This window comes from Podarcis raffonei, chromosome Z (assembly GCF_027172205.1).
Source record: "Podarcis raffonei isolate rPodRaf1 chromosome Z, rPodRaf1.pri, whole genome shotgun sequence".
In the NCBI taxonomy this organism is placed as follows: Eukaryota; Metazoa; Chordata; class Lepidosauria; order Squamata; family Lacertidae; genus Podarcis; species Podarcis raffonei.
This window is the reverse complement of record NC_070621.1, coordinates 24,255,334-24,277,267: the sequence shown is the minus strand read 5'-3', so window position 1 is coordinate 24,277,267 and position 21,934 is coordinate 24,255,334. Positions and strand designations below refer to the sequence as shown.

The 21,934-nt window shown below is 44.2% G+C and overlaps 1 protein-coding gene across 1 annotated transcript in view; it reads left to right on the top strand.

Moving 5' to 3' along the window:
- The first annotated feature begins 8,084 nt into the window (after nucleotides 1–8,084).
- Nucleotides 8,085–21,934, top strand: part of MTMR8 (myotubularin related protein 8) — a 34,568-nt gene continuing 20,718 nt past the window's right edge. Inside the window, exons 1-3 of the mRNA XM_053374056.1 lie at nucleotides 8,085–8,304; nucleotides 14,694–14,816; nucleotides 15,839–16,001. Coding sequence (XP_053230031.1) covers nucleotides 8,281–8,304; nucleotides 14,694–14,816; nucleotides 15,839–16,001 — 310 coding nt within the window. The 5' untranslated portion in view covers nucleotides 8,085–8,280. The remainder of the gene's footprint in view (nucleotides 8,305–14,693; nucleotides 14,817–15,838; nucleotides 16,002–21,934) is intronic.

Sequence of the window (21,934 nt, the reverse complement as noted above, 5' to 3'; positions counted from 1 at the left end):
CAATCAATCTCTCTTCCCTTTCCCACAATTGTTGTTGTACAACTATTGTTGTACATAGTTCAGTCTGTATTCCTTTCCCCCAAGTGGCTTGAATTGATGTTGGCTTCGCTGCACAATCTTCTTGGGTACCCGGGATCTGCTTGTTTTCTAAGTGTGCCAGGAGGGCAATTGCAGTTTCTCATCACTGATCCAAACAGTGTAGTTACAATGACAGTGCCAGCCCTACTATTAGGCAAAGTGAGGTGACTGTCTTTGACCGTGGCTGTTGAGGGAAGGTGGGATTGTGGCTGCCCAATCACTAGCCATTCCCATCCTCTTGAGCTGGCAGAGTACGGACTGCAGTGTGGCTGGGTTGAGCTGGCTGGACCTCTCACCTAGTGGCTTTCTTCTAGTATTCCATAGATAGTATTCCATGGGGAAAGGACCCTAACTGAGCCACCAGGTAGAAAAACAGCTGATCCTAACCACACATTCCAGCAGGCATGATGACAAACTCATGTGCCACACAAGTTTGTGCCACTTTCAGGGCTCAAGTCAGGTGCAGGTCAGAAAGGAAAACAAAAACAACAAATCACCTGAGGCCAGTGAAGTTAAATCTTTATTCAAGGAAACCAACCACAAAGCTCAGGCCTAGTGGTCTCAACAACCAGTGTGGTGAGCCAATGTGGTGTAGTGGTTAAGAGCGGTGGACTCGTAATCGGGTGAACTGGGTTCACTCCTCCACATGCAGCTGTTGGGTAACCTTGGGCTAGTCACACTTCTTTGAAGTCTCTCAGCCCCATTCACCTCACAGAGTGTTTCTTGTGGGGGAGGAAGGGAAAGGAGAATGTTAGCTGCTTTGAGACTCCTTTGGGTAGTGATAAAGCGGGATATCAAATCCAAATCCAAACTCTTCCCAGAAGGTCCTGCCCCAATGAAGCAGTTGTGAGGACTGAAGGTCCCCACCTTCCCACCCCTCTCTAAGGTTCGTCCTCACCAAGGTTTTTACCACACAGTACCAATCTGTGACTGCACACAACTAATCTCTGTTCTGCTCTTTTCATTTCTCTGTGCATTCTCAGAGACCAGCAGGGAGTGGGGTTGGTCGCAACAGGAGGGGGAGATTCCCTGAACTGCACTCTGCTCAGGCCTCTTCCTTCTTACCAAACCTTGTTACCTCTTCAGCTTTTGACAACTCCTCCTCCTAGTCTGCTCCTTCTTCTCCCTCTGACCACATAATCGATCACAAGACGTGTCACAGTCACACCATTTGAATGGCAATAATAATAATAATAATAATAATAATAATAATAATAATAATAATAAATTATTTATACCCCGCCCATCTAGCCACCCTCGGCGGCTTCCAACAGAATATTAAAAACAATACAGCATCAGACATTAAAAACTTCTCTAAACAGGGCCACCTTCAGTTGTCTTTTAAAAGTAAAATAGTTGCTTATTGCCTTGACATCTGCTGGGAGGGCGTTCCACAGGGCAGGCACCACTACCAAGAAGGCCCTCTGCCTGGTTCTCTGTAACTTGGCTTCTCACAGCGAGGGAACTGCCAGAAGGCCCTCGGCGCTGGACCTCAGTGTCTGGGCTGGATGATGGGGGTGGAGACACTCCTTCGGGTATACATGACCGAGGCCGTTTAGGGCTTTAAAGGTCAGCACCAACACTTTGAATTGTGCTTGGAAACGTACTGGGAGCCAATGAAGATCTTTCAGGATTGGTGTTATACGGTCTCGGCGGCCACTCCCAGTCACCAGTCTAGCTGCCACATTCTGGATTAATTGCAGTTTCCGAGTCAACTTCAAAGGTAGCCCCACATAGAGTGCATTGCAGTAGTCCAAGCGGGAGATAACTAGAGCATGCACCACTCTGGCAAGACAGTCTGTGGGCAGGTGGGGTCTCAGCCTGCATACCAGATGGAGCTGGTAAACAGCTGCCCTAGACACAGAATTAACCTGTGCCTCCATGGGCAGCTGTGAGTCCAAAAATGACTCCAGGCTGTGCACCTGGTCCTTCAGGGGCACAGTTACCCCATTCAGGATTAGGGAGTCCTCCATACCAGTCCGCCCCCTGTCCCCCAAGAACAGTATTTCTGTCTTGTCAGGATTCAACCTCAATCCATTAGCCACCATCCATCCTCCAACAGCCTCCAGGCACTCACACAGGACCTTCACTGCCTTCACTGGTTCTGATTTGAAAGAGAGGTAGAGCTGGGTATCATCCGCATACTGATGAACACCCAACAAACCCCCTGATGGCAATGCCAATTCATGAAGGATATGAATATCTATGAATGTCTATTAGCCATAATGGTCTCTGAATACCTAGCATAATACTTTGCTGATAACATATTCCTTATGACATCCTATAAGGCGGTGGCATAGGTCAATGCATCTGTGATGCCAGTTTGTTGTCAGCTTCTCTAGCTCCACCACCAAACTGGCATTAAGAGATATACGGTATATTGAGAGGGTTTTCATTTCTGACTCTAGCAGATGAAGGGCTGTGGCCCAGTTGGAATTAAGCACTTCCCTAATTTTTTGAATGTGTTCATTTGAACCTCAGTCCCTGCTTTTGCTAGCTTTAAGGCCTCCCTGTGCTTTGTTGCCAACTAGCCTGCTGGTAGAGGCTGAAGCATAGGAAGCTGTTTTATACTGAATCCATCTAGCTGGCAGCAGTTTTCCAGGATTTCAGACCAGGGAGTCCAACCTGGAGATGCTAGGGATTGAACTTGGGTCTTTTGTATACAGAGGTGGATGCATTCACATTAAGATATGGGTCTTTTCTAAATTAGTAGTTATGATGGCCCTTCCCATAATTTGCTCTTAGGTGATGGAGCTTCAGGAGACATTACCTGCATGCAGATTGAAAGGTGAGTGGTCTCAATAGGATTTAAGGATTTCCAAGCAGGAAAAACCCTGTTGATCGGGAAGACTTGGAACTAAGCTGTCACTTTGCCAAAGGAACAAGCCATGTGCCCACTACTCCTGTTTTAGGGAAACTCCTAGACTCAGTCCCCATGAGAGGTGATATAGGGGTGTACCAAACAGGGCCTCCTCCTGGGTGGCATCACAAATGTGGAATAGCTTCCCCAGGAAGGCAAGCTTGAGAATCTAGCTTGGTCACTTTCAGCACTGCATTAGAACTTTATGATGATTATAATTGTTCTGCAAACACCTCACTTTTCAGTTTTCTTATTAGCTGTTTTCTCCAGCTTTAGATTTCAGCACCTTGTTTACAGTATTGAGCTTTGTGCCTGTGACCTGTGGCTAGGATTTCTTCTTCTGCAGTTCTTCTTCAGATCAAAAGTTGGAAAATACAGTGGAATAAATTACCCATTAGTGATTATTCACTTTGCCCTAATTGCAAACAAACTAAAGAAAACTGCATGGGATAGGCAGCTCAAGATTCATCTATCAGCTTTCCCAGCTCTGCTGGAAGCAGATTGAGCATCAGGGGAATTTTGTTGTTCATTCCTTTCAATTCACAATATCCAGCTGCAGCAAGAACAACACACTTGTTTAAGAATTGCCTTATCTCCTTTGTAGCTTTCAGGCTCTGCTAGCAAGGCCTTACTTAAAGGGGAAAGTTCTAAATTTGTGCAGCTTGGGTCTCAGCAACCTAGGAGGCTAAATGTAATGGCAAAAAAATAAATATTTTGCTTTAACTGACTTACAGCATAATCATTTCAGATTTCAGGGAATTGGGAAGAGCCCTGCTTCTCACTTTAAATGTCTAGTCTTAGTCTCATTTTAAATGTCTACTCTTAGATATGTTTAAGCTAAAGTTATAAATGAAACATACTTTTACTGCGTTTATTGCAGCAGAGCTGTGTTCTTCAGAATAACCCAAGGAATGTTGTCAGAAAAGGTCACCCCACCTTTGTGGGTGTAAAGGAGATTTGCTTTTTTGGCAAACATGCAGATAAATTATGGTTTAAAGCTGCTTGTCTGCTTCACTCTTCCACCTGTTTGGCACTGTAGTTTCTTTAGTTCAAGGTCCTCTAGAAATGGAACAAACACTATAACTATGGTTTGCCAGTTCAGGCATGGCTCTAAATCACAGGGTTACGCATACCCCTAAACATTTTGTGAAACTAAGTTTGGCCTCATTGAGGGGCAGTATTTCAAGATGAGTAGGAAAATGAGAGTACCCCTAAACATTTTTTTAAAGAAAAAAGCACTTTATATAGATATGTGCCATATGCATAGAATTAGGACACATTGCAGCTGAGAGCCCCCAAAGTTATTAGCATACATTGCTAACTAAGAGGATATCACTGAAATGTGACTACAATGAATTGTCATAGCTGAATTCCAGTTTGTAAGTTAGTTGCATCGTTTCCACTCTTCGTTTCTCACACTGCCTGATTATAGTCAGCAGAGGCTAGTCCATTAGGGCAGGGGCCACCAACCTGGCACCAGGTCTTATTTGGCACCCCTGAGCTTTTATTTTTTTTAAAAAAAATGGTAGCGAAGCACCGCTCGCCTACTTCTCCCGGACGCTGTCTCCGGCTGAACGGAATTACAGCCAGCTCGACAAGGAGGCACTGGCACTTGTGGCTGGAGTAAAGAGGTTCCACAAATACCTCTATGGGAGAACTTTTGACCTCATCACTGACCACAAGCCGCTCCTGGTCCTCCTCGCCAGTGATCGACCAACTCCACCGGTCCTCTCGCTATGCATGCTGCGATGGACTGTCTTTCTGGCAGCTTACAGCTACCAGCTCGTCCATCGCCCTGGAAAATTGATGGGTCACGCCAACACTCTCAGTCGTTGCCCACTTCCAGCGCTTGTGGAAGACCCGGCTCCTGCTTCATCGCTCCTCCTAACTGAGGACCTTCCAGCAGCGCCAGTATCAGCCGCCAATGTGGCCTCTGCATCTGCCCAGGACTGCATCATCAAACGTGTACTCAACTGGGTGTAGAGGGGGTGGCCGGAAGGGTCTTTTGCACCAGAGTTCCAGCCATTTGCAACCAGACAGCACGAGCTCTCGGCTCATCGCGGCTGCCTACTGTGGGGAGACCAAGTCATGGTTCCCCAAAGACTCTGCCAACGCATCCTCGAGGCTCTGCACATCGGCCACCCAGGGATTGTCAAAATGAAGGCGTTGGCTCAGTGTTATGTCTGGAGGCCTAACATGGACGATGGCATCACTTCGTGGGTTGACTCCTGTCAAGAATGCCAAGAGTTGAGACCTGCACTGCCAGCAGCTAAGGGCAACATCTGGGAGATGCCCAAGGCACCCTGGATGCCGGTGCACATCGATCTTGCCGGCCCCTTTCACGGCCGGATCTTTATGGTAGTGGTGGACGCCTATTCCAAATGGTTGGAGGTCGCCCTGATGCCCTCCACCACTACCGAAGCCGTCATCCGGGTGCTGCGGAGCCTGTTTGCAACTCATGGATGTCCTGATGTCCTTGTCTCAGACAACGGACCTCAGTTCACATTGGGCACCTTTGAAAGGTACCTCTTGGGGCTAGGCATCCGCCATGCCCTAACAGCACTATTTCACCCAGCCCGCAACGGGCAGGCAGAAAGAATGGTGCATTCAGCAAAAGAGGCACTGGTGTGCCTGGAACAGAGGGAATGGCACGAGCAGGTCACTGAATACTTGCTCATGCAGCACATCACCCCTCATGTAGCCACAGGGCGGAGCCTGGCTGAACTGCTAATGGGCCGCCACCTCCCGTCTCCGCTCGACTGGCTGCACCCAGACTTTGATGTGGCCGAGCCCACGGGCTGTACTAACGTGCCACAGTCCTTTATTCTGGGGAATCAGGTTTTTGCCTGGAACTTTGTAGACGACATTCCTTGGGTGCCAGCCATGGTAGTGGGAGTCACAGGGCCCTGTTCGTACCAGGTGGCACTCAAGAACGGACACTTGTGGCACCGGCACATAGACTAGCTAAGGCGCAGGGTTGGGGATTTGGACACTACCGCTGTGCTCCCAACTGTAGCCCCAGCTCCGGAGCGATCGCTAATGGCAGGCGAGGCTCCACCTACATCTTCCTCACAAACTGAGGGCATGGAGCCAAGCCAAGCCATTTTGGTGGGTCTGCCTGGCTCTCCAGAGACTCGGAACACCACCGGGCCTGACCATCCACCGAGTCCGCTCATGGTTCCTTCGACAGCAGCGGAGCCAGGGAACTTGGGCTCAATGCCACATTTGGTCGCACCACAGTCGCAGCCAGAATCGGGCAGCCACCCGGACTCTGGTACTGGCCCTTAGAGGTCTGGCAGGGTTTCCAAGCACCCAGCTTATTTAAAAGACTATGTTCACTGGACAAACTGCACATGTAAAGCTGTATGATGAATAGGGTCAATTAATATGCTTATGTGCCTTACTGAAACCAATAAGGGTATTGTTGTATGTAATGGAACCACTATGACTGTAACTACAGTGGTACCTCAGGTTACATACGCTTCAGGTTACATACGCATCAGGTTACAGACTCTGCTAACCCAGAAATAGTGCTTCAGGTTAAGAACTTTGCTTCAGGATGAGAACAGAAATCGGGCTCCGGCGGCGCGGCAGCAGCAGGAGGCCCCACTAGCTAAAGTGGTGCTTCAGGTTAAGAACAGTTTCGGGTTAAGTACGGACCTTCGGAATGAATTAAGTACTTAACCTGAGGTACCACTGTAATGCCTTATCTCAGTGGGGAGGGGTGTTATGTATTGAAGTTCTCACCCTGGCCACCAGGGGTACTGTGTATATACAGTCATACCTTCCATTAAATATGCTTCACGTTGAGCGTTTTCAGGTTATGCTCCGCGGCGACCTGGAAGTAATGGAATGCGTTACTTCTGGGTTTTGCCGCTCGCGCATGTGCGGACACTCAAAATGACGTCAGATGCAGATGCGCAGTCGTGGGTTGCATTCTACTCAGGATGCGAACGGGGCTCCTGAACGGATCTCATTCGCACCCAGAGGTACCACTGTAGTTTTCACTCAGGTCCACGTCAGTTAATTTAGGTAGGAAACCCTGGGGTGTTGTTACAATGTTGACAGCCGGCTGCCTATAAAAGCAGGCTGGCTGAGCTGATCAGTTCAGTTCAGTTCCAGCTTACTATAAATAAGCACTTGGAGAAATCTCTGGGTCATCTTTGTCAACCCACTACTTAATAAAATACATACTTATTTGCTTCTTATCTCCCAGGAGAGGAGGGGACATGACATCACACAGAGCCTTCTCTAACAATCCTGTTTCTATGGTCTGCCTATCAGCAATGCAGCTCTATGGTCTTAACCACATGTTAACTAGCAAGAATACACATCGTTAGCTTTGACTGCATGTCTTCCACAGTTCTCACAGTGGCCAACCAGATGCTTTTATGGGAAACCTGCAAGCAGAACCCAAGCACAAAGCAGAACTCTCCCTTCCTGCAGCTTCCAGCTACTGGTATTCAAAAGGATTGCTGCTGGCAACTGTTGTAATAGAGAACAGCCATTGCTGCTAGCAGCCATGGATAGCCCTCTCATCCATGAACTTGTCCAATCCCCTTTAAAACAATCTAGGTTGAGGGCTGTCTCTGTTCCTGTGGCAGAGAGTTCCATAGCTTAACCACGCACTGCATGAAGAAGTATTGTTTTGTATCCATCCTGAATCCTCCAACCTTGCTCTTTCCCTGCTTATCCAATGCAGGCACATATGCATATACAGTTTTTGAATTTGAACTCGGTGCAGTCTGTATCTGAGTAAATATACCTAGGCTTGTACCATTATCCTGCAATCCTGTGCAATGTGACTTCCTCGCTCGATGTAAACGTGTATACGGCCAGGGCTCTCTGATTGACGGATACCTGTTTACACTTATTTTCAAGACTGCTCCATATTTTGGGAAAATTTGGGAATATAAATAGGCAACGCAGCAAATGCCACATTTCCCCCCACAGCCAGTTGTGTACTATTATCATTTGTTGTTGATGATGATGATGATCATAGCACTAACGTGTTTCTCTCCCTGGATCTCTTTCCCCGGCCTCTACTCCCAAGCGGTGTGTTTCGAACTCAAGCCTTGGCGGAGGTCCTCTCCTCCGCCTGTTGCCTGGTGAACGGTGCCCTTACGCAAGATGGCGCTTGAGGTTTCAGGCCACGGAGCAGGCCTCCGTCGGGCTCGGAATCTCGCGAGGTTCGGTGAAGAGACCGGGCTGAGGTTCTGAGGAAGAGGCCGGGTTTTTTTGTTTTCCTTTTTTGCGGCGCGGGCGGGGAAGGTTCGGTCGAGGGTTCCGCCGCGAGGTAACCGGGCAGAGGCGCCCAGCTTTGGGGTGGGCCTCTCTCAGCCATGGAGCACATCACGACGCCCAAGGTAAGGGGTGATGTGTGTGTGATAGAGAAATGTGGCAGGTGCTGGCCATTCCTCCTCATGAGGCTTTTTCAGCCACCCCCCCTATCCCCCCAATTTTCAGCTAGTCCTTCCCATCCCCAGACAACGGAGGAGAAGAGGGTGAGGAAGGCCTGTTGTGGATATTTCCTTCTTCTCCCCCCAATCCCCCCCCTTTTGGTAAACCATATGCAGTGTAAAGTAAGGGGTCCCTGAGCACGTGCAGAGTGCATTTCATGTCTGTATGTCCGTCTTTCTGGTGTCTTATGCCCCAATCTCCTATTTGCTTGGGCAGGACGGGAGGGTGCGTGCTACAACCCTTTAAAAAATCTCACTATAGTAAAAATAAATAAACATACATACCAGTGAGTAGAATATGCAAAATGGAACATTATTAAAATACATAACTTTAAAATAGAAATAATTCAGTAATGATAATACCCCACACTGATGTTGTAGGGTTATTTTATTGTGCATCTTAATTACAAATGCTTACATTAAGTGTTTGTGTGACTGGTTTTTGTGCTTTTTATATCTTTTAGAAGCCTGTTTCAGCATTAAGTGATATAGTAGTAGTAGTAGTAGTAGTAATAGTAATGATGATGATACCCATTTAAAGCCTGCCAGGAATCCTTGTTTTCCTTTTTAAACCAGACAGCACTAGTATTACTGTATGCTAGCCTTGAGGCTGTTGCTGAATTGCTAAACTGTGGAGTTAGGTCTTGATAACGCCACCTGGCCTTCCTGTACACAGGAATTGTTAGTCTTAAGGATGTTTTCCTCCTCCCACAACAAAACCTAATCAGACCCTCATTCTCATCCAGCCTTGCTCCAGACTCCTAGATCTTAGTCTCAGCAGCTGGTTGGGGTGTTGAAGGGGGGCAGTGGTTAGAAGCATAGTTATATGCAGTGTAATGTAATCTCAGAGTTTTTGAGCTTGTAATAGAGTGCCTTCCCATAATCTTTCAGATGTTACATTATTGCTGGTGAACTGGAATTGATTAGCATTGACATAATGGAATATGCTTTCAACAAGTCTTGGAAATGGCTCAGCTCATCACTGAAAATAATAATATTTCTATAAATGATTGGTTGCTTGTTGTTCTCCCTTAATGCATACTGAAACCCTGAGCCTGCTTCCCAAGGTGCTCCTCAACCTTTGCCACTTATCCACATAAGGTGGGCTTCTTGAGATCTTGGCCCTAGAATCTGGTCTTGAAAGCAGGGATAATTGATTGCCAGACTTGGTGCCAGACTGTGCAGGCATCTCACAGGGATTCTGAGCATGTGCAGAATATGTTTCCCACTTTTAGCACTTTAAATGGTAGATTGAAATTCATTAGCAAAATTCAGATTGGTAAAATGTACTAATCTATTCTTTTAGCTTGTTTACATGATACTCTGCAAACATTTGAGCTTGTGTAAAAATGTCGTAGTCTTGCGTATCATGGCCTTTTTGGACTCACTACATATTTTTTCCAGTGCTTTTTCCTGTAGTTTTTCTGTATTTAAATCAGCCATGTAAATAAGACTATGTAAATATATAAGCATGCTAAGTGGCCAGTAACCTCTGTTCCCATGCTTACTGTAGAGAATGGCTTCACTATGGAATGCTTCACTATGGAATAGTGAGTCGTGGGTCTTTTGACAAATTCACTCCTGAGTACCCCCTTGGGTGCTATGGAGTCAGTTTTACTCCTTAGTATACTGAAGAACGGTGGTTGATGAAATGGAATGGTCAAGGGCTGGGGCACAAGTGGTGTAAATCTTGATTGGAAGCTGGCTGAGCACATGCTCATAATTTGACCTTCCACACAGTGGTGAGGGCCGTGAAGGGATCCTACTCCGTTGCCTCCATTGCATCCTCAGGGAGCCATCCAGCAAACCTTTTCCGTGTCCAGAGATTGGTTATTCCTGACGAGGCAAGGGTTGATCTTTGGAGTACAGTGGTACCTCGGGTTAAGAACGTAATTCATTCTGGATGTCTGTTCTTAACCTGAAACTGTTCTTAACCTGAAACACCACTTTACCTAATGGGGCCTCCCACTGCCGCTGCGCTGGCGCCAAGCAATTTCTGTTCTCATCCTGAAGCAAAGTTCTTAACCCGAGGTACTATTTCTGGGTTAGCCGAGTCTGTAACCTGAAGCATCTGTAACCCGAGGTACCACTGTACACAGTCGCCAGCTGTAACCAGATGGCTAAACAATTTGAGGATAAAGTTGCTTGGCTCCACAGCAATTTAGATGCTACTAAATCGAGAACTATAATAAATTAAAAGCAACATCCATAATTGTACTTACTGCTCCAAAACTTTTTCTTTCGAAGTCTTTGGTTGAATATTGAAGAATGTGAAGAAAATATTTTGTTTAGTGGGTTTTTTCACTTGCTGGAGCATTCTCTGAATTCAGGAATGAACATTATCTAGCAAGAGCATGAAAGCATTTACAGTGGTACCTCTGGTTACATATGCTTCAGGTTACAAACTTCGCTAACCCAGAAATAGTACCTTGGGTTAAGAACTTTGCTTCAAGATGAGAACAGAAATTGCGCGGCAGTGGCGCGGTGGGCCCCATTAGCTAAAGTGGTGCTTCAGGTTAAGAACAGTTTCAGGTTAACAACGGACCTCCGGAACGAATTAAGTACGTAACCAGAGGTACCACTGTACTGTATAGTTTAGGCATTCTTCACTGAGAAATGATAAGCAACATCACTGAGAAATGATAAGCAAACACCAGCTCCAACTAGCATGGACAATGATAAGAGATTATGGGACTTGTAGTCTAGAAGCATCTGGATGGCCACAAGTTGGCCACCCCCATTTTAAAATATTTATGACTTTAGAAAGTTGGTGTCTCTTTAACTAAAGCATCATACTCTTACCTAAGATGAAGAAATCTACGTGCAATATTTTTCTTTAACCTAACAGTGGTTTATCTGAATGGAATAGATAAGAAAAGCAAACGCCGCATGAAAGGGTCCCAATGAGTCATTCATATATCAGGATCAGGAAACTCTTGGCTTAGCCATCTTGCTGCTGCTGTGTCCTTTTAACTTGTTACATCCACACTCCAACTTCCTGTTTTGCTGGCTGTTGCCTTTCAGAAGGCATGGGGGGACATGACAAGCTCTTTCCTTAGTCTGCACCATGCTAACAGAGAAAAAGCTAGAGATTTAGTTCTCCATAGCATTTTTTATTCAAAAGTTTCTATCCTGACTTTCTGTCCTAACATTGAGCTGTGCAAATGCATATTAAAATAGAAAGCATGCAAGTTCTAATGTTTTTTGACAATGCTAACATTGTTGGAAAATTCTGAAGTGCACTTGTTTAATTCATTTACGTAGCTTTATAACCTGACCCATCTCAAAAATGTGAGGCAAGTAACAAAAGCAGGCTTCCAGCTGTGATTTGCTTAACCTTGAGCCCCAAAAGCTCAACAGGTAGGCATTTCTCTCTTTAGGCTAGGTTCACTACTTATGAAATATTCACTTTGCAGATGAGAAAACAGGAGGGATCGCTGGCTCGGTTGCTATCACTACTGTGGCATCTTCTTAAAATATGATATATGCCACAAGTTGGTTGTTTTGAGTATGAATCCAGAGTCAGCTGTGCTGCATTCCTCTCCATTTCCTCTTCGATTGTTTTCGTATTATCTGTATACCAAGGAGTCCTCTAGCAGCAGGAACTTGTGCTTGGAATCTCTTTTGCCAGTGATCCAAAAATCCGTTCTTTGTTGCACAGGCTAGCAAGGCCATTGGCGGAAGAGCTATCAAAGCTAGTAGGAGTGTTTCCTACAGAGCTCTGGCTCATGATTCTTTTGGATAGAGTTCTTACAAACACATTGAGGTGCTGAAAAGGAGTTGAGAGCTAACACTACTTGCACTTAGAAAATCTTCCTTGCTTGTTTGCCTAAAAGTCATTATTTTCCTCATCATGGGTGATCAGGGGAATGGTTGTTGCAACTGGTTCCCCACCTCTGTAGGGAGATTGGAATATGAGTATCTATGCTGAATGATAATAATAATAATGCTGTTTCCATATGCTCAATAATTAAAAACCTGGTGTTCAGACCAAAGCATTCTCATTTAATGTTGAATGCTTGAAAGTAAATAAGCTTGGTGATAAAGCTCCACATTCGGAATATGAATCCTCCCCTCTTGATTTGCATTTTCTATAAAGATGTTATTGGAATTGAATAACTCCATAGAAATTGTCTAAGCAAAGAATTTATTTTCTGAACATATTTTCCAGATACTGTATATGAACTGGGATCCTGTCAGAATATAAATTAATCTGGGAATAATGTTCATTTTGAGAGCATTCACTTTTCCCCAAATGGTGAGGTTTAATGACTCTCATCTATCAATATCTGAATAAACCTCTCCCTTTATTTTATTTATATTGCATGTTACTAATTGAGATATATTTTGGCATAGACATACCTAAAGATTTGATAAGATTTGGTACAAAGACAAAATTGATTTGGGCAAGCAAATTTTCACCTATAGGCATCAATTCCGATTTGGACCAGTTAATAGAGTATCTTGATATTTTACTAAAGGCATCTATCATTTGCATCAACAGAGGAATAGTAGTATGAGGTTTAGAAATAAACAAAAGAATTAAATACTGGAAGCTAACAATTGGTGTTAATTTTCTGAAGTGGGCAACTTTGGAATATACCATACATAGCATCTTTGGTTGGGTGGATGGTATTAGGATCAAAATACATTAGAACTCTTGTATCTCTTGAAACGATTATGTCTGAGAGCTGTGGAATGCAATGTCTTAAAAAATAGGATTTGACCCCTTTAAAAATTGGGGGAAAGATGGTGATATGGAAAAATTTGATGGAAGTGGGCATATTGACTTTGGATCAACTGATAGATTATGAATTTTAACATACACTGTGTTACAAGATAAACAGTAGCTATTGCGTGCAACCCAATGGCAGTATTTACAGCTACCACATTTGTTAACTATTCTACTGTACTTTGTTTGGACCAGTAGCATTTTCAGCTTCTGGGATACCTGAGATACTAGAAGAACTGGTTAGATATTTTAAAACTTAAAAAAAACCCTCAATTACTTTTTATAGTTATTTGTTATCAATAAATCAATTTGATATGCAGATGTTAAGAAATGAATGGAATAAAGAACTGGAGGTACTTATATGGCCTAGACAATGGGAGAGCTTTTTAACTCTTATACCAAGGGTGTTAGTGGACCTTAAATTATGACATAAAACAAAAAATAATATTTAGAATTTGTTGTATTCCACCATGTTTGTATAGAAAAGGATTTATTTGGAGATTTAATAAGGATAATGTTTCTTTAAAATGCGTTTTTACAATGTCCAGTGCTTTCTAAGTTTTGGGAGAAGCAGTGGATTATATAACAATGACTGTGTGAAAAATGCTAAAATTTTCAGAGGATAATACTCTTTTGAACTACATATCTACTATTTGGAATTTGACAACTGGACAACATAAATGGATTCCCCATGCCCTTACTGTGGCTAAAAGTCTGATATTGCTGCCCTGGAAAAATAAATGTACGACTCCAAGGGTGCCAGCTTGAATAAAATATTGTTGGGTGGGGGGAGGTAAGCCCTGCCTTGCATAATTGATCACAAGATGCTGCACACACAGATAATTTGAATGGCAATGCCTATCAACTTTGGGGGGGTGACCCCCCCAATATTTTTTCAAGGGGGGCAAAAGGGATCTCAGCCCCTAGGAGTTGGCTCCTATGTACATTTATTAAATGGTTTGAAGACCTGACTACACCTGCCACCTATGAGAAGATTGCTTATAGGCATAGACTTTGCATAAACAATTACAGTGGTACCTCGGGTTAAGTACTTAATTCATTCCGGAGGTCTGTTCTTAACCTGAAACTGTTCTTAACCTGAAGCACCACTTTAGCTAATGGGGCCTCCTGCTGCCGCCACTCCGCTGGAGCACGATTTCTGTTCTCATCCTGAAGCAAAGTTCTTAACCTGAAGCACTATTTCTGGGTTAGCGGAGTCTGTAACCTGAAGCGTATGTAACCTGAGGTACCACTGTATAATGAAATTTGGAACTCCATTATACAAAATACAGTAGGTTAAAAATTGTAATTGTTAACAGTTATAATGATATACTATATCTCTTTTCTCTCTCTTTTCCTCCACTTTTCTTTAAAACCACTTTTTATATGTTGTATTTAATTTAAAAATGAAATAAAACATTAAATCTCACAAGTGTGCACCCTATCTGGGCAGCGCAGATGACTTTTACGTTCTGCAACTTATCTGGTGTACTGCAGATAGTTTAGAAACGTTCTAAACTAATGCCCACCCCCTGGCACTCTTCCTTTTATTATTACCCTACAGGTAGAAAATGTCAAGTTACTAGATCGTTACACCAACAGAAAGCCAGCAAATGGAACATTGTACCTGACTGCAACACATTTAATCTACGTAGATGCTTCAGCTGAAGTTCGAAAGGAAACATGGGTAATGTCAGAGTGCAGTGTAACTCTCTTGCTGAGCACTGGGAGACAGGTTGGGGGTGTCTTGTGACCTAAAGGGTTGTATTGATGTCCATGTGTCTATTTAACAAGCCTAATTTGTTCAGAGCTTTTAATGTACTATGATGTGTTCAGGATTTGTCTGGTGATCATTTCATGAGCATATGGATAAAAGCAGCCCTAGTGGTCCAGAACCATCAGCAGTCACTTCAATGTGTATTGGAAGCCAGAAGCGATCTGTGAAGGCAATAGCACAGCTTGTTGTTCAGCAACTAGTATTCAGGAGCATACTTCCTCTGATACTGTTTCTATAGTGGTGTTGGTGATGTTTTTAACATGATATTAAGCCCATAGCCATTGTTAGAGATAAACATCAATTGACTGAGGACTAAGTTTGCATCTATAAAATGTAAGCAACATTTGCTCAACTTTGCATTACCAAAATGGTATCTCCATACTGCAACAAGTACACACCCACCTACCCCAATTAATAGTTTCCTTTTCGTATTTTTTCTCGCACTATGTTAATCTTATTTCATGAAAAGGAAAATCTTAAAGCAGGCTAGCAAATAACTCATTCCCCCATCTGGCCCACAGTTTTACTGCCCACACATCCCTATCTTAGTCATTTGTGCCTTCAAAGTAAAAGAGAATCTACTCCTATAAAGCACTCCTGCCTGGAGACACTTGCCCCAGGAAAGTAGCTGTTTATGAGCCTGATTCAAAGTATCTGTACCAGCTGAGATTTAATTCATGCTTATGAAATTAATCATCTTAGTAAACAATAATGTTGCTGTGGTGTATGATGGCCTAACTGAGAGATTTAACTTTCTAGAAGTAAAATTACATCTTTCATGACAAATTGTAGTTCTCAGTCATAAATACTGACTATTTGGTTTTTCTATAATGTAAATAGTCTCTAGTTTTAGTTAGAATTCAGTCAGAATGGCTTTTTAAGCTGCAGTCAGTATTGACCCTGTAAGCTTTCTTCCTCTTTTTTTTTTACAGATTCTCCACCACCATATTGCTACTGTGGAGAAACTGCCTCTGACCGCATCTGGCTGTCCACTGCTTATTCACTGCAAGAATTTCCGTGTTGCTCACTTTATTATTGGTCATGAGCGGGACTGTCATGAAGTCTACACTTCCCTGCTGAAACTTTCTCAACCAGGTACTTGGAAAGTGCAGTTTGCTTCCATATGGAGGAAGGAACTTAGCTTAGTGATACAATACTTGCATTGCATGACAGAGATTCCAGGTTCAATCTCTGGCATCTCCAGGTATGCAAAAAACGACACCTGTCTATCTGGATTTCCACAGCCAGCCAAGGCAGACAGTACTGAGTGGATACACCAATGGTCTGATTCCTATATTTCATACCCTGGCAATGCAAGTGCTTGTTGATGATGAGCTTTGGTTATTGAACTTTGAGCTCTTGTTAAACCAGACAGGAAGAAAGGAAAGCATCAATAGCTCCAACTGTTTCCATCGCTGTTAAAAGAGTGGAAATACTTTGCATTTTCTCCTCTCAGAATGTTGGTAATGATTAAAACATTAATTTTGTTTTGGTGTTTGTATAGATTAAAATTGTCTTTAAAGTTAAAAAAAAAATCTTTTGGCCCTTTAAAGAAGGAACCTGAGGCCCTCCAGAAGTTTTTGGACTTTAACTCCCATCAGTCCCTGCCGGTCAAGAATGATGGGAACTGTAGCCATGCAACATCTGGAGGGCTGCAGGTTCCTGATTGCTAGTCAAGAGTATTTGTATTCTGCTTAAAAGATTTCTGCAGTGATTTGATGTTGGTGGGTAGTAATTAAATTTGTTAGTTGCTTGTCGCACAAAGAAGATTTCCAAGTGACTTGCAGTGTATTTAAGAGCACAAGCACACATGAAAATAAAACACATGAAATCCATAATAAACCACAAAGCAACCCTCAAAAGTAGTTATTGTTGAGAGGGGAAAGTGCCTGGATTGTGTGGTGATCAATTACATTATCAGTTTCATTTTAGAATCATATTTTTAAGAGCAAAAAAGAGAACACATTTGCTGACTTTTACTTTTAACTATGGATTGCTATAATGACTCTTGTTTTACATACCCATGGAAAGGAGGATGTGTCCTGGGAAAAGAGGACATATGGCAACCCTACTCTAGTCACTAAAACTGGAAAAAATAGATACTGTTTCAGCGTTTATAGGACCTATATGATAACAGAAAAAAATTATCTGCACTTAATACCTTATTGCATGTAATAATGGGCCATGGATGAGCTGGCTTCCTCACCTTTGAAGACAGAGCAATTTGTGTAGGATCTGGAAGAAATCCTACAGGCTGTATTGGGGACCCTGCATAGGCCTGATGAAGCTCCTCGGGACACTGTTGAGATTAGAATATCTTTCACGTGCAGCATTCCTCAACCTAGTGTCCTCCAGGTGACTTAGACTACATTTCCCATCAGTTCCATCTAGAACAGGGCTGATGAGAATTGATGGGAATCAAATGGAGAGTACCAGATTGGGGGGCAGGCTGCACTAGAGAGTCCTGCCAGCAGCTTCCATTTTCTCTCTAATTTAGGGCATCGTGGTCTTTATTTCTTTTGTGCTTGAATACCCATAGTTTTGTTGTGGTTCAGTACCTCCACAGAATCCCACACTGTCTTTCCTCAGCAGAGCACAAATAATTACTCATTATTCACTAGTGGGTGACTGACGGTTGAAGGTTACCTGTTTGGCAAACTGGCTATTTTATCAGATGCTGGCAGAGACCAATCTGTCTCTGGAGAATCTGCTTACTTGAGAGTCAACAGGGTAAGTTATCGATTGGATTTGCATTTTGCAACGGAAAGGAAGGAGGCCTGGAAAGGCAGGGAGTGAAAAGGCAAGCAGTGAGTTATTGTTGATCTGTTTGAATTTCAAAGCTGTCACTGAGTTTGACAATAATGTTTCAGAGAGCTACCATGTTTTCCCAGCAAATCCAAGAGCATCATTTTGCTGTAACAGTTCTAGGCAGATGAGGTTATCAGGTTCAGATGACAAGCAAACATATTTATTTATTTCAGTTTCTTTATGAATTGCTTCCTGTGAAGCATCTCATTGTAATTTAACAGTAATAACTGAAAAAGGAAGGTCTTCAGTAGGGACCAATGGAGATGGCATCTGTCTGAAAAGTAATGGGTGGGAGTTCCAAAGGGTAGATGCTGCCACATTAAAGTCCCACTTCCTACATTATATGGAGCAGACCTGCTGAGATGGTATCTGCAGAATGCCTTCTCCTGCAGAGGATATAAGGGATATAAGAGATGAGATCCTGTTTTAGGAATCAACTCCCAAGCTGTATAAAGTTTTGTGTAACAGTACCAGCCCCTTGGAACTTGGCTCAGTAGTTAATGGGCAGCCAGTGAAATTTTATACATTTATTTATTGAATTTATATACCGCCTTTTCCTGGAAGTCTCAGGGTGGTTCGCAGAACAAAATCCAAATATAAACCACAAAATGTGTAATGTGTAATCAAAATAACAACAACCCAATAAGCCACCCCCCAAAAAACACATTTTAAAAGGGCATAGGATGTCAGTCAAATCAACCAAAGGCCTGGTTAAAAAGGAATGTTTTTGCCTGGTGCCTAAAGGTGTATAATGAAGGCGCCAGATGAACTTCCCTGAGGAGAACATTACACAGACAGGGAGCCACTGCAGAGAAGGCCCGTTTTCGTGTTGCCACCCTCCAGACCTCAAGGAGGAGGCACACAAAGGGCTTCAGTAGATTATCTGGGTAGGTTCATATGGAATGAGGCAGGCCTTGTGGTATTGCGGTCCTGAGCCGTTTAAGGCTTTATAGGTCAAAACCAGCACTTTGAATTGGACCCGTAAACTAATTGATAGCTGGTGCAGTCAGACCAGTATTGGTGTAATATGCTCAAACTGTCTTGCTCCAGTGAGTAACCTGGCCACTGAATTCTGCACTAGTTGAAGTTTCCAAACTCTTTAGAGGCTGTCCTACATATAATGCCTTCCAGTGATCTAACCTTGAGGTTACCAGAGCATAGACAACAGTAGTTTGGCTATCCCTGTCCAGATAGGGGCATAGCTGGACGACTGATGGTACTCCGGTCCATTGAGACCACCTGAGCCTCGAGCAACAGCAAAGGATCCAGTAGTATCCCCAAGATATGAACCTGCTCCTTCACAGGCAGTGTAACCCCATCAAGAGCAGGCGACCTCCCACCCATCTGGTCTAGGGAACCACCCTCTAACAGTGCCTCAATCTTATCTGGATTGAGTCTCAGTTTGTTGGATCTCATCCAGTCCATTACCAAGGCAAGACACTGGTCCAGCACTTCCACTGCATCACCTGCAGTTGTAAAGGAGAAATAGAGCTGAGTGTCATCTGCATACTTCTGATAGCGTACTCCAAACCTCCAGATAACCCCATCCAGCGGTTTCATGTAGAAGTTTAACAACATGGGGGGGGGGTGATTGAGCCCCGTGGAACCCTACATTGAAGATTCCACGGGGCTGAAAAGTATTCCTCAAGCAACACCCTCTGAGAATGATCATCCAAGTAGGACTGGACCACCACAAAGCAGTGCCACGCACTCCTAGTTCAGACAGTCGCTCCAGAAGGATACTATGGTTGATGGTATTGAGAGGTCAAGAAGAATTAACAAGGACATGTTTCCCTTGTCTCGCTCTCAACAGAGGTCATCATACAGGGTAACCAAAGCAGTTTCTGTGCCAAAACTGGGCCTAAACCCTGATTGAAATGGATTCAGAAAATCAATTTCTTCCAAAAGTGCTTGAATCTGGTCTGCAACCACTTATTCCAGAACCTTGCTCAGAAAAGGGAAATTAGCAACTGGCCGGTAGTTAGTTAGGTTTTCTGAATCCAGGAAAGGTTTCTTAAGGAGTGGTTTTACCACTGCCTCCTTCAAACAGGCAGGGACCACCCCTTCTCGTAAGGATGCATTCATCGCCTCTCTGGCCCAGCCAGCTGTTCCCTCCCTGCTGGTTTTTATCAGCCAAGAGGGACAAAGGTCTAGAGCACAAGTGGTTGCCCTGACTGATCCTAGCACCTTGTCCACATCCTCAGGCCTTACCAACTGAAACTCATCCAACACAACAGGACTAGACTGTGCTCTAGACACCCCATGAGAGCCATTTGCTATAACAGCAGAGTCAAGGTCTTGGTGGATGCAAGCAATTTTATCCTCAAAATGCTTTGCAAACAAGTCATAGTGAGCTACTGTTGGTTCTATCACCTCCTTTGGGCCAGCCTATAAAAGGCCCCATACAACCCGGAAAAGCTCTGCCAGATGACATAACAAGAATGCAATGGAGTCAGCAAAGTATGCCTTCTTTTCTGCCTTCACTGCCACTAGGTAGGCTCAATAATGAGCCCTTACCAGTGTTTGATTGCATTCATTGGGATCTTTCCTCCACTTGCGTTCAATTTTTTAAAGCAGTGGTGCAATAAGATGGTGATATGTTTGCACAGTGAACAGCCAAGCTGCTGCATTTTGCATTAACTAGATAGTTTCAGGCACCCACATGATCAACTTTGCACCTACACACAAGCAGCAAAACCCAGGTGTTCCAATTAGTGCTAGAAACACCACAGAATGACAGCTTGTTTTTCTGATTTCCAAGGGAGAGCAGCCATTGCTGCCTGTTTCATTAGTCTTTGGTGCAACATGAGCCTAATCTAATTTATTCTGCATATTGCTTCCCAAAAACATAAGAATAACATGTTGGATCAAGCCAATGGTTTTCTAGTCCAGCATCCTGTGTCATAGTGGCCAAGCAGATACCTTTGGGAAGCCCACAAGCTGGATGTGTTCTCCCTGGTTCTTTTTTCCCTCTTTAACATCCAGCAAAAGTTTGCTTATTCCCCTTTTCCTTCTTTTCTTTTTTGGAGACTTCTTTGGTTGGTCCTAATCAGCAAGGTTACATGTTTTCACATTCTACACTAAGATTGGAGTTAGCCTGAGAATATGATCCCTGTGGGCTGAAACCTTGGATTTGTTTTGGCTCTTTACTTGTTGAATGCAAGCACAAAACCAAAACAAGCCTCTTCCCAGAGAAAAGAGCAAGGTATTCCCCCCCCCCGACCTTGTACTATGTAAGAGGGAGCAGAAATCTTGATAATGTCAAATGTCTGCCTCACCAGAAAGGCCTGCAAAGCTTTCTTAACCTCTGATGATAAAAGTACTATAAATGCTTTTATGTTTGACTTCATCTCCAAAGGACCAATGTGGCTACCTACAGGTTTTGGTCATATACCGTATTTTTCGCCCTATAGGATGCACTTTTTCCCCTCCAAAAATGAAGGGGAAATGTGTGTGCGTCCTATGGGGCGAAAGCAGGCTTTCGCTGAAGCCTGGAGAGCGAGAGGGGTCGGTGCGCACCGACCCCTCTCACTCTCCAGGCTTCAGGAAGCTATCCGCAACCCTCGGGAGACCAGCTCCCCATGGCTGCGCAGAGCTGCCTGCAGTCCCAGGCTCAGCGCAACTCTGCGCAGCCATCGGGAGCGGGGCGCGAAGTCCCGTCCGGCTCCTGATGGCTGCGCAGAGCTGCCTGCAGTCCCGGGCTCAGCGCAGCTCTGCATGGCCATCAGGAGCGGGGTGCGAAGTCCTGCCCGGCTCCCGATGGCTGCGCAGAGCTGCCTGCAGTCCCGGGCTCAGCGCACTTCTCCCCATCGCCAGCCCCACAAGCTCGGGGGACAGCGGGGAGGCGGAGCGCGCCTTCCCGCTGTTCCCTGACCTGGTTCTTCCAGCCCCGCACCTGGGGGGGGGAAATATTTTTTTCCCCTTTATTTCACCCCAAAAAAACTAGGTGCGTCCTATGGGGTGCAAAATACGGTATGTACAAAGGCATCTTTTGGGGTTATTGCACATCCATAGAATCATAGAATTGTAGATTTGGAAGGGAACCTGAGCGTCATCTAGTGCAACTTCCTCAATGCAGGAATCTCAGCTAAAGCATGCATGACAGATCCAACCTCTGCTTAAAAACCTTCTATGAATGAGAGTGCAGAACCTTCCAAGGGAGTCCATTCCACTGTTGACTAGCTCTTACCATCAGAAAGTTATTCCTATTGTTTAGCTGA